The sequence below is a fragment of the Danio rerio genome, chromosome 6 (assembly GCF_052040795.2).
Source record: "Danio rerio strain M-AB ecotype USA chromosome 6, GRCz13ab, whole genome shotgun sequence".
NCBI lineage: Eukaryota > Metazoa > Chordata > Actinopteri > Cypriniformes > Danionidae > Danio > Danio rerio.
In genome coordinates this window covers 11,389,115-11,401,445 of record NC_141026.1, presented here as the reverse complement: position 1 = coordinate 11,401,445, position 12,331 = coordinate 11,389,115, and the positions used below count along the sequence as shown (strand labels likewise).

Sequence of the window (12,331 nt, the reverse complement as noted above, 5' to 3'; positions counted from 1 at the left end):
AATGTGGATGACTAAAAAACTGACATTTAGTTGTAAAGTTACACTGTGCGCATTGACCACATCTATAGTTACCTTCAGGGACTGAGAAAGGATTATCCGACCGATCGGAACCTTGATCTGCTCTCACTATCATTTGTCGCACATTAGGAGCTCGTTTAAAAACAATTTTTAAACGAGCTCCTAACGTTTAAATTGTTTTTAAACGAGCTCCTAATGTGCGACAAATGATAGTGAGAGCAGATCAAGGTTCCGATCGGTCGGATAATCCTTTCTCAGTCCCTGAAGGTAACTATAGATGTGGTCAATGCGCACAGTGTAACTTTACAACTAAATGTCAGTTTTTTAGTCATCCACATTCAGGTAAACAATTAAAGATTAAAGGTGTGATTTCATGCAACACAAAAAATGTGATCTATATGATTAAATGTCCTTGTGGTTTAGCCTATGTAGGTAAAACAAGACGGTGTTTAAAAACACGAATTGCTGAACACAGAAGTAATATACGATTAAACGATCAACGAAATCCTATCGCCGTTCATTTTAATGCATTGAAACATAACCTTGCGACTTTGCGATATATTGGCATTGAACAAGTGAAGGTGCCGAGAAGGGGAGGCGATGTTGACAGACTTTTATTACAGAGGGAAGCGTTTTACATTTACACACTAAACACTTTATCCCCGAGAGGTTTGAATTTAGATTTTGATTTAAAATCTTTTTTGTAAGTGTTTGTGCATTCTATATTGTTGTGTACTTTTCCCAGAGATGGGTTGCGGTTGGAAGGGCATCCGCTGCGTAGAGACTTGCTGGATTGGTTGGCGGTTCATTCTGTTGTGGCGACCCCGGATTGGTAAAGGGACTAAGCTGACAAGAGAATGAATGAATGAATTGTTGTATACTAAATATGTACATAATGTTTTTTGCCCCTAGGTCTACTGGCTTTGTTTGAGTGATGTAATTTTGTGCAGGTGTGATGTGCTATATCTATCTAGCCTATAGAATACTGTCTCCGAGGAATTCTATAGTGAGAATTTGTATTTGTATTTTAAATGTCTGTTTGTAATTGTATTCATGTTTTTCACATTGTTTAAGATGTATATTATTGTATGCAATTGTTCCTGTTTACCGGCTTGTTAGCTGATTGTGATAATTGACTGCAGGTGTTGTGTAGAGCTGTTTGTCTATTTCTGGAGGACTTCCATTTGCAACGCTTTACCTGATGAAGACCATGTCGGTCGAAACGTAGTGTTTTTGTAATTATGACTAATAAAAAATTTTTTGAGAGCTAAAGTGGCAGTGTGCCGACCTACTTTGAATCTTTTGCTACTTATGTTTGTTTTTTGATCGTGCACCTGCCTTCAAGTTTTTTCTAGATGTGCGCACATTTCTGTTTTTTGCAGGGAATCATAAAAAGAAATATCCTCACTTTGTTCTTGTCTGGCTGGGGAGGTGTGGTTGAGTCGGTCTAATGAATCCATGCTGCCCTCCTTCAGCACATAATCGAAGCTCAAGATGAACATCATAACAACACCCTCCTGGTTCTTCACTGGAATGATGTGTGTCGCACACAGAAAGTCTGATCCTGCAGGTGAAAAGAGAAAAAAAACACTTTTAGTTCACCTATTAGTTTAGACAGCCAAACAAATCTAAGCATTAAGTGAGCATCTTTAAATGACCACTGACGTCTGATTAATTCTGCTTAATTGAGATTTATAATAATCATCTGGTTAATTGATAAATAAATAGAGGCAGAGGGTAACAGTGGAGAGCAGGTTACACTCTTCGTGCTTCGTGACACAAACAAACACGCAGTTTTTGTGTGTAGATGTTGACGCTCATTCAGTTTGACAGGTTCAGAATTCATTCCTGACAGGCGAGAAAGGGGGTCGCCATGGCAACCAAAGGGCAAGACGACCCTTGAGAAAAGCACAACGGAGAAGTGGTTATAATTCGTCTTAAGATTTGATAAAACCGGTGGATTTGAGTTCATCATTACTGGGGGACAAGATCTATCAGACATGCTAATTAGCCAGAGGATGCCACTTTCAGAGATCCTCAGTTATCCTCATCATTATCATAATCATGATCATTTTCTCAATCATCATCCAGTGCTTTCATGACAGCAATATACTTCACGAAAATAATCAGAAGAGAAATTGTCAGGCAGGCATTGATATAATTAGCATTTGAAGTGGATCAAAACCTTTCATCAAAGTTGTCCTAAAACCAATTCATGTCTTAGAAAAACACTGATAAACTTTTTTTGATCCAGTTCAAATGTTGACTACAGTAGATACAGTATACTGGCAGATATTGATATACAACTATATTCATAAATCTCGCAATACTTGGGAACCAATAACTAATTAATAGGCCAATAACTATAAAGATTGATATAATTTTAATTATAATAAGTCTGATAACAAAAACTAAAGGGAAATAAATACAGTTGACAAGTTTCTTACTATTCATCATTCATTCAGTTTCTTTTCCGCTTAGTCCCTTTATTAATTTGAGGTCGCCGCAGCAAATTGAACCAACTTATCCAGCAAATGTTTTACGCAGCGGATGCCCATCACTAGGAAACACCTATACACTCTCATTCACACTCATACACTACCAACAATTTAGTTAATCCAATTCACCTACACCGCATGTCTTTGGACTGCATGTCTCAAAGGCCTCTAGATTACGCTTATTTTACCAAAATAAAATATGATCATGCCTTGATTTGCAATTATTTCATTAGGGCAGTAATGTCTGACTTTGCCTAAACAAAAGTCTTGTCACTTATATGAAATCATAGTGTAGAGGAAACAGAATTAAAATTGTGTATGACTCCCATGAGCTTGGACGGCTGCATCCATACATCTCTGCAATGACTCAAATAACTTATTAATAACGTCATCTGGAATGGCAAAGAAAGCGTTCTTGCAGGACTCCCAGAGTTCATCAGGAATCTTTGGATTTATCTACAGTGCCTCCTCCATCTTATCCCATACATGCTCAATAATGTTCATGCCTGGTGACTGGGCAGGCCAATCCTGGAGCACCTTCACCTCCTTTGCTTTCAGAAAGATGTAAAGGCTGAAGTATGTGAAGGAGCGCTATCCTGCTGTATGTATTTGTAATGTAATGGACAGCACAAATGTCTTGATACCTCAGAATATTGATGTTGCCATCCACTCTGCAGATCTCTCGCACACCTTCGTACTGAATGTAACCCCAAACCATACGTTTTTCTTTACCAAACTTGACTGATTTCTGTAAGAATCTTGGGTCCATGCGGGTTCCAGTAGGTCTTCTGCAGTATTTGTGATGATTGAGATACAGTTCAACAGATGATTCAACTAGAAGTCAAGTTATTGTTTGTTGCTCTTACAACTGGGATCGACGACAAGACTTTTGTCAGGTAGTGTATATATTACATACATAGACTGCAAAAAAAAAAAATTTCATTGGATTTACTATTTTTTTTAGGGTACATGGTACTATATGGGCTGAGTTTATACATTTACAACCCCCTTACCTTAAAAAAAAAAAATCCAATGTATTATTTATATCAGTGTATATGCCCTCCTTTTAAGCACCTTTCACTGTTCGATTCCGAGTTAAAAACGAGTGCTATACTCAACACTCCAAACAGTGCATGGAAAGTTGATCTCTGCTCAACTGTGTCACATCAGCAACGCTCACTGTCGCTCATGTCGATGGAAACTGTGACTTCAGGTCTCTGCAAATCGCTGTCAGAGTGATCGCTCTATCAGGACGGTGAGGTCTTCTGCTTTGACGGCTACTCACGTCAGTTTTTGGAGATTCATATCAACAACAATCAGAGAACAGTACAGCGCTTGCAGAGAGACAAGAATTCCCTGTTCAGTTATTCTGGTGTGCAGCAGCAGCCAGAAACGTGTGGGAGCCTGTGGACCCGGCTTAATTTAGAACAAACCTACTGAAATGATCACTAATTGGTAACAGAGACATGGACTGTAGAAGCAAGCATGCTGTTTGTTTTCTGTGCTTTATTTGGCTGTGCCATCTATAAATATCTCAGACTGAGCTTTCGTCCAGTGTGCCCAGTGTTTCTCTGTCAGTCTGTGATATTATTAGCAGCTGTGCATGTGCGTGCACACACACGCACACACAGACCTTTCACAGTCACCACCTGCAGAACATCTATAATGCTATAATGCACAAACTCTCTCTTTCTCTATCTTTTTCTCTCTCAAACACACACACACAAAAACAACAGCAATCCAGCTGTAAGCACTAGTTCAACCAAAAATGAAAATTATTTTATTATTCACTCACCATCATGCTGTTCCAATAACTTGAGACCTTCATTTACCATCGGAACCCAAATGAATATATTTTACAGATCTGAGCGCTTCTTCATCCTCCATAGAGGTTTTTTGACTTATTTAAAGTCCAGAAAGGTACAAAAATCAATCCATATGCCTTTAGTGGGTCAATCAGAATATTTTAAAGCTTTGTGAATATTTTGTGCCACATAAAACAAAAATAATAACTTTATTCAACAGTTTTTTTTTGCTCCTCAGTGTCAGTATAGGGCTCGTGCTGCACTGATGTGAAACTTTCCACCTGAAACTTTGTCTGTTTGAAACAAAGCCCCTAAACTGACACTAAAGTGAAGAAACTGTTGAATGAAGTCAATATTTTTGCTTTATGATCGCACTAAAATATTCTGGTTGCTTGAAAATATTCAGATCGAACCGATGAAGGCATGTGCTCTGTTTTGAGGGCTTTTTTTATTGGTATTTTTCTTAATGGTCTCTACAGTTGAAGTCAGAATTATTAGCCCCCCTATTTATTTTTTCCCCCAATTTTTATTTAATGGAGAGAATATTTTTTTCAACACATTTCTAAAAATAATAGTTTTAATAACTCATTTCTAGTAACTGATTTGTTTTATCTTTGCCATGATGACAGTAAATATTTTTTGACTAGATATTTTTTAAGACACTTTTAAACAGGTTAAAGTGACATTTAAAGGCTTAACTAGGTTAATTAGGTTGACTAGGCAGGTTAGGGTAATTAGGCAAGTTATTGTATAACGATGGTTTGTTCTGTAGACTATGAAAACAAAATTAGCTTAAATAGGCTAATAATTTTGACCTTAAAATGTTACATAAAAATAAAGATAAAACAAATAAGACTTTCTCCAGAAGAAAAAATATTATCAGACATTCTGTGAAAATTTCTTCGCTCTGTTAAACATCATTTGGGAAATATTTAAAAAAGAAAAAAAATCAAAGAGGGCTAATAATTCTGACTTCAACTGTATATGCAGCCTTGATGATGCAAGCTGAAACTGCATTTCTTAGTGATGCAATGCACTCAATGGAGCTAGTGACGTCACTGTGAGGGGTAGGGTTAGGGGTGGGGTTAGGTTAAAGTGTTAAAAAGCATCGGATGCAGCTCACACTGTACTGCACCAGGTCTGCATCCAGACCCATCTCATTTTTCTGGACTTTGAACAAGGCGGAAACCTCAACCTCTCTCAAACTCTAATGGAGGATGAGGGAGCTCTCAGATTTCACCTAAAATATTTAATTTGTGTTCTGAAATTGAATGAAGGTCTCAAGGTCTCAGGGGTTTGAAACAATGTAGAGGTGTTCAAATATTGTATGACACAGTTCAGAGCACTTATTAATATACTTATTAATAAGCTTTATTGTTTTGAGTTTTTTTTTTACTGCTCCTTAAAGGCAAATCACAGTATACACTAATGGTCAAAAGTTTGGGGACAGTTTTTCATTATTTTATGTTTTTTTAAGAACCTTGTTCTGTTCATCAAGGTATATAATTATTAAATGTAAAAAAATAAAAATAAAAAAACTATGGTTAAATTGTTAAATAATTATTACAATTTTATTATCTGCTTTATTATTGTATGTAGTTTCAAATTAAATTATTACTCCAGCCATTACTGCTTTTATGACTATTACCATTAATAACAATAATAATAATAATTATTATTATTTTTATTGTTATTATTATTATTATTATTATTATTATTATTATTATTATTATTATTAGAGTGATTTCTAAAGGATCATGTAGACTGGAAGTAATGAAACTGAAAATCCATTATAAAATCACTGCAATAAATTATTCAATTACAAACCACTTTTAATCAGTTTTTTTTTCATATATTTTATTTATAACATATTTACAATTTTACAATTTGTACTGTATTTTTGCAGCCTAGGTAAGCAAGCTAAGGTAGTGTACATTTGCTCAAAAATGATTTACGATTCAGAAAAGATCATTTTTTTAAAGAAAATAAATAACAGCAGTAATAATAAACCAAATATAGCTAAACAAGCTCAAATTAATTTAAGTTACTTTGTTTTGATTTTTGACAGTTGGTTTTTGACAGTCGCTATGAAATGACTGAAATCATACAGTTTAGTAATATGGAACTGTAATGCAGTCAAGACCTACTTAGTTCACACCAAAAAATAAAAATTCTCCTATTTATCATTTATAGTACTTACCCTTCACTTGTTTCAAACCAATTGTTTTGGTAAACCAACACAAAAATAATATTTTGAAGAATGCTGGAAACATTTAACTATTGACATGCTGGACTCAAGAAATGAACAGATCAAATCTCTTTCCAGCTCTAAATGCATATGATTGGCTCCTGTCTTTCAAGTGATGAACGAACGACTCAAACCTGATAAAGGACTCGAAAAATGAACTAATCTTCTCCACCAGCACATGTACGCATGCACGAATGAACGAATCACTCCCCGAGAGGACTTATCATTCTTGAGTCACATAAAAGATTTGTTCTAAATGAATGAATCATTCAAGAATGACCTATCACTAGGAAATAATACCACACAATGTTTTTGAATCAAATCAGACTCAAGCATTTAGCACCACAGAATCCTGAATTTATCTTTTAGCTCCTGCAAGGAAATCATTATATTTTAGGGTGGCATCAAAGATTTTTAAGCACCCCTGTTGTGAAACAGACGGCTTGGCTTAACTGTGCTCAGATCCACATAATACAGTGTAAAAACGGACAGAAAAGTCAATTGAAATTCAATCCAAAACATCCGAGTTTCAGAGTTGGGATATAATCCGTTTAGCCTTTGTTGAGCTGCACAGCTTTGAAAAAGAAAAAAAAATCACAGTAGATTAAGATTACACCTCTACACTATGGCCCATACTTACACCTGCTTATAGACACTCACTCATCAGAAAGTGGACAAGAGATGAATTAAAACACCAGATGTAAATGGCAATGCATTTCACTGCTCTACTTCTGATCCAACAGAACAAAATACTTCTTAATACTACAGTAGATGTAAACAGGATCAGTTGTGGGTTTTAATGTTGTTTGGCACCAAATGTTCAACCTACAGTGTAGAAAAGACTGACAATCTCAGCTCAACAAATTGAAAAGTACATACATTATTGATCCCGATTTTTATTCAAATTACGAGCCACGTTTCTGTTAGATGTCTACAACAGAGTGTAGGTACTGTAAGTGAACAAACTGCTAAACCGTAGTAATGAATTTAATGTAATCTCTCCCTCTCTCCCCGCAGTTGATGAATGGAGTACGCGAGGCAAGTATGCCCAGAGTAAGAAGGCGATGACCCTCTACTACATCACTGTCAATTTTACCACATAATGCAATACATCCTGAGACATGGAGAGAGACGCAGTATGATCACTCCGGGCCATGAGGAAGAAAAATAAAAAAAAACTGCAAGGAAAGGATTTTGTGCTCCAGTAGTTTGTTTTTATACTTTACCATGTCTGAAAGTTTCAGGATTGACAGGCGATGGTGAAGACTGATTTTCAACTTCCCTTCAGAAACTCAAAACTGCTTGTCTGTCTTTTCTCTTCATGCAATTACAAATGACAAAAGGAACACCTTAATGTAATAAAATCTACTGATATCTACTGATATCTAACCAAAGTAGGCTCATTCTGAATACGTAGCCCTATATGCATTTCTGGAGATTTCAAATTATGTAGCCAGAAGTTTTTTATGGCTGCATTTCGCCTTTAAAACGAATGCTACGGAGCCTGATGCCATTCCTTTTCGTGCTTACAGCTTACCTCCGTGTGGACAGGTTTTCCGCTGTTACCAGTTTGTCCAATTACTAGTTTTGAGACGTATGAGTTGACTGTAATGACTGTAACAACGGGGTTCGAGTTTGGTGAATAATGGTTCCATAAAGTAGCTAAGACAAAAACAGAAGCCAAAAAAATAAAACAAAAAAAGTAAATAACGTGTAATAATGTAATAAAATCTGAAAACATGTTAAAAATCAGGCGAGGGCTTTTCTTTTTCTGGATTGCTTTTTAAAACACTGTTGGTTGGGTTTAGGGTAAGGGATGATTGGGTCATTCAAAAATCCTATCGGTTAAGGGAAGGGGGTGAGTGGAGGTATTGGTCGGTTAGTCGGTCGGTCAGTAAGTCGACAGCGGCATCTGGTGGATTTACGCGATAAGAACAGGCACGAATGGAACTCACAAGAGAATTTTAAGATCTGAAAAAGCGTACACAGCAGCTCTCGTGAATTTGCGAAAACAAAATTTGCAAAAAATAAGTAGCTTTAAATCACTTTAAACTAGGCATGTACAGATCCGATCACCTAATCGGAAATCAGGCCCGATCCCGCGGTTTCAGACTTGATTGAAATCGGATGTTACCTCTCGATCAAGATTCGAATGTATTTGTATGGAACACGGAAGCAGCTTGAAGCGAAAAGCACGAGTATGTTTGCAGTCTGGAGGCATTATAAAGTCGATGACGACAACATTGCCTTAGCAAACTGTGTGATATGTAAACTTGGGATTGCCTGCCAGGTATTTTAAGTTGAGGGGCTTTCTGATTTTAAATGAGATTTTTAAAAAATATTTACTATATTTTTTAGCTACCTCACAGGAGTGCTCTGTTTGTTAAATGTTAAAATAAGGGGGATTAAATAAAAAATAAGGAACATCCTGGATCTTTTTTTATGTATTATAGAAGTATTGGATCGGGTTTTAGTATTGATAGATACCCAAAATCAAATGACTCGGACTTGGACTTGAGGGCAAAAAAACCTGATCGGGACACCCCTACTTTAAACTATCAAAAATGTTAATAAAATTCACTTTTTCAAACTTCGCAAGGTTAAACGTTGTTGGAAAAAAGAGCAAGGTCCCATAATGCAATTCAAAAGCCTAAATAAATAGGGAAAAATAAAAACATGAATCACAAATTATGAAAAACTGTGAATTTACGGACATTTTATACAGTGCATGATAATATGGCTGTTTAGAGAAGATTTTTAAAACACATTTTTAAACATACTGTAATATTTTTAATAACTTGTATTTTATAACTTATTTATTTTATATGCATTGCTACAATCGTATCGGCCTTCACTGATTTTGCAGTCAATGTTCAACATTTAAATAGTCTAGTCTGGTTTTCACTGTTTGCCAGAGCTCCTAAAAACCCTCCACCTCCCCCAGCTCCACCTGTCTAAATTGGGATTTATGTCTATTGACGCAGCAGGAGTTTCTTTGAAACAGTTTCTTTTGTGAAAGAAAATAATTTTGGCCTCTATTTCCAAACTGACCAAATCACAAAACAATATCTTGCATAACATGTTTTTTTTTCATCTGTCACAGCGATGCCTAGATTGGCTATAATCAAAATTAGTGTGCAAAGAAATATCAAGGTCATGTCCATATTATGCTAAAAGTGGATTTACTTATCGCAACAATCCTGGAGAATCCATAACAACTGTAGTCCCCCATACCAATCGTTAACAGTGCTGTATTCATTAACAAAAACAATTTCAAGAATTCTAATAATGAATGAAGAAATATTTTCATTTTCATATATCTAAAATACCTAGGTAAACAGGTAGGTAAATGCTACACATAAATGAGTCAGTGTTATTTTCCAGCGCTTAGGATGTCATTTGGATTCTTTAGATATTGGCTTAACTCTGTGCGGAACAGAATTTATTGCATGACTGAGCATAAATATCCGTTTTCCAGCAGGAATGTGTGTGGAGTGCCACAACCTGTCAGTTTTAATCTCAAAAAGCCCTGGTTGGTTATGTTCGGTATTAAGCTAGGTGAGAGGCAAATTCAGAGAGCCATCGTGGGAATTTCTGTTTGTGTGTGTGTGTGTGTGTGTGTAGACTGAAAGGACAAGAGAAGCTTAAGAGATTAGCCCTATGGAAGTGAATAAGTGCTTTAAACGCTTGAATTTCATGCTGCTGCGATGCTGCTTTAAATGAATTAAGTAGTCTGCTAGGGCTAGATCCAGGAAAATCATCATCTAAAATGTGTTTACAAGTTATATGGTTTATTATAATAAAGATTACATGTTACAACACAACTGCAAAAATTGATTATAAAAAAATCCAGGTAAAGTCCAAGTAGTTATTTAATTAGCAAAAATGTATGTAAATTCTGTAGATATCCATAGGACAATAACGTAAGAGAGCGCACGCATCAACAAACATCCACATTTTTAGGATTTAGAGGTATGTTTAAATTGCTCCATTACCGTGACCTTGATAAATAAAGAATGAATCTGTTGACCCAGTGACGTCTTAAAGGAAATGTGAGCTGGTGCTTGTCCTGAGTGTGTAAAGCAGGAGAAACCACAGTCAAACTAGCCAGATACACAGAGAGGTTAACAGGGCACCGTGAGCTCTCAGCATTAATGAGTTTAAACTTTTGACGAGTTAAGATACGTTAAGACTGCCATTGTCCACTGGTATAAAAATAGCAGACCTCAAGTGTTTATTGATATTCTTCACTAGTATCGCAAGCATAAAAGATGTTTATTTATTTTTTAATTAATTAATTAGTTAAAAAGGTGAAAATTGTTTGCCCACTTATTAATTTATGTTTTGGCATGTTTGACGTTTTCAGATTATCAAACATATTAGTAAAATATTAGTGAAATATAAGTCAAAGATAACAAGTAAATGCATCATGCAGCTTTGAAATGTTTTTTTTTGGGGGGGGGTACAAATCTACATTGCCCTTTGTGAAAAAGTGTTTGCCCCTAAACCTAATAACTGGTTGGTCCACCCTTAGCAGTAACAACTGCAATCAAGTGTTTTCTATAACTTGCAAATGAGTCTGTAACCGCGCTGTGGAGGAATTTTGGCACTCATTTTGCAGAATTTTTGTAATTTAGCCACATTGGAGGGTTTTTGAGCATGAACCGCCTTTTTATGCCACAGCATCTGAATTAGATTCAGGTCAGGACTTTGACTAGGCCACGCCAAAAAGTATGAAATATCTTTTTTTATACATAAATGAATAAATACATAAATAAAATACTGAAACAATATATGTAAAAAATAAACATATTTTTTGCCTTTTACATGTGTCTTCAGAGAGTATCCAAAGTAAGAAATTCGTTATGTAAAAAAAAATAGTTGTACTGGTAGTTTATTATTACAAGGTTTTTGTACCATAATATACAACACCAACCCCGACAGAAGATCAATTTAAACTATAAAACATGTTATTAAAAGTCACTTTTTCAAACTTTGCAAGGAAAAAAGATTAAGGTCCATTAATGCAACTCAAAAGTTTAAATAAATGTAAGTGTAATGACAATAAAGTTGAATCTAATCTAATCTAAATGGGTAAAATTAAAACAATAATCAGAAAATACTGAAAACTGCTAATTTGTTCAAAACATTTTAAAGCATAATAGTTTTAATACCTTGCTTCTAATAACTCACTTCTTTTGTATCCACTGCTACACGGAACAATTGTATTGGCATCTGCTCCTGCTGATCTGTCTTGGAGACTCTATCTACAGGACATTATTAGTTTGGAATACACCACAGCTAAAATAAATGGTGCCAGTAAGAAAACTGTATAAATATTGGTTAAATATTAGAGAGACTTTATCAGATATGTTTCGATCCTGATTTTGTACCTACTATTGCAGTATTACTGTTTATATTTTATTTGTTGGGTAGATCTCGAGCTTCGTTGTATATAGTGTTAAATCTAAAATGTTCAATAAAAAAAAGAATTAAAAACAAAAGGTTACACAAATAAAAACATCATACAGTTTTAAAAGTTTTTTTTTTATTATTATTTTATTTTATTGCACTGACGCTATACCAGTATAGCCAAATTGACGTTAATTACGTTAATATAAACATTAGTTCAGGGTTGAATAATACCAGTATATTTATAAATGTAATGTTCACTTTTGAGCACTACCAATTTGCAAAATGGTCGCTTTCCTTTTACTTATCATGCTAAAAATGAATTTTATATCTGAAAACCTTTTTTTACA

General features: G+C 35.2%; 1 protein-coding gene and 1 long non-coding RNA gene across 16 annotated transcripts in view; one reads left to right on the top strand and one right to left on the bottom strand.

Moving 5' to 3' along the window:
* LOC147843375 (uncharacterized) overlaps positions 1 to 12,331 on the top strand; it is a 704,457-nt gene that overhangs the window by 20,018 nt on the left and 672,108 nt on the right. The gene's annotated exons all lie outside the window — the stretch shown is intronic.
* The window catches only part of kcnh7a (potassium channel, voltage gated eag related subfamily H, member 7a), a 160,326-nt gene that overhangs the window by 83,587 nt on the left and 64,408 nt on the right, over positions 1 to 12,331 (bottom strand). For all 15 annotated transcript variants that reach the window (XR_015493232.1, XR_015493227.1, XR_015493228.1 and 12 more), the window contains one exon: positions 1,427 to 1,582. Coding sequence is in view for 9 of the 15 variants with exons in the window: in XM_087256719.1 (XP_087112845.1) it covers positions 1,427 to 1,582 (156 nt within the window). In the remaining 6 variants the exon portion in view is untranslated. The remainder of the gene's footprint in view (positions 1 to 1,426; positions 1,583 to 12,331) is intronic.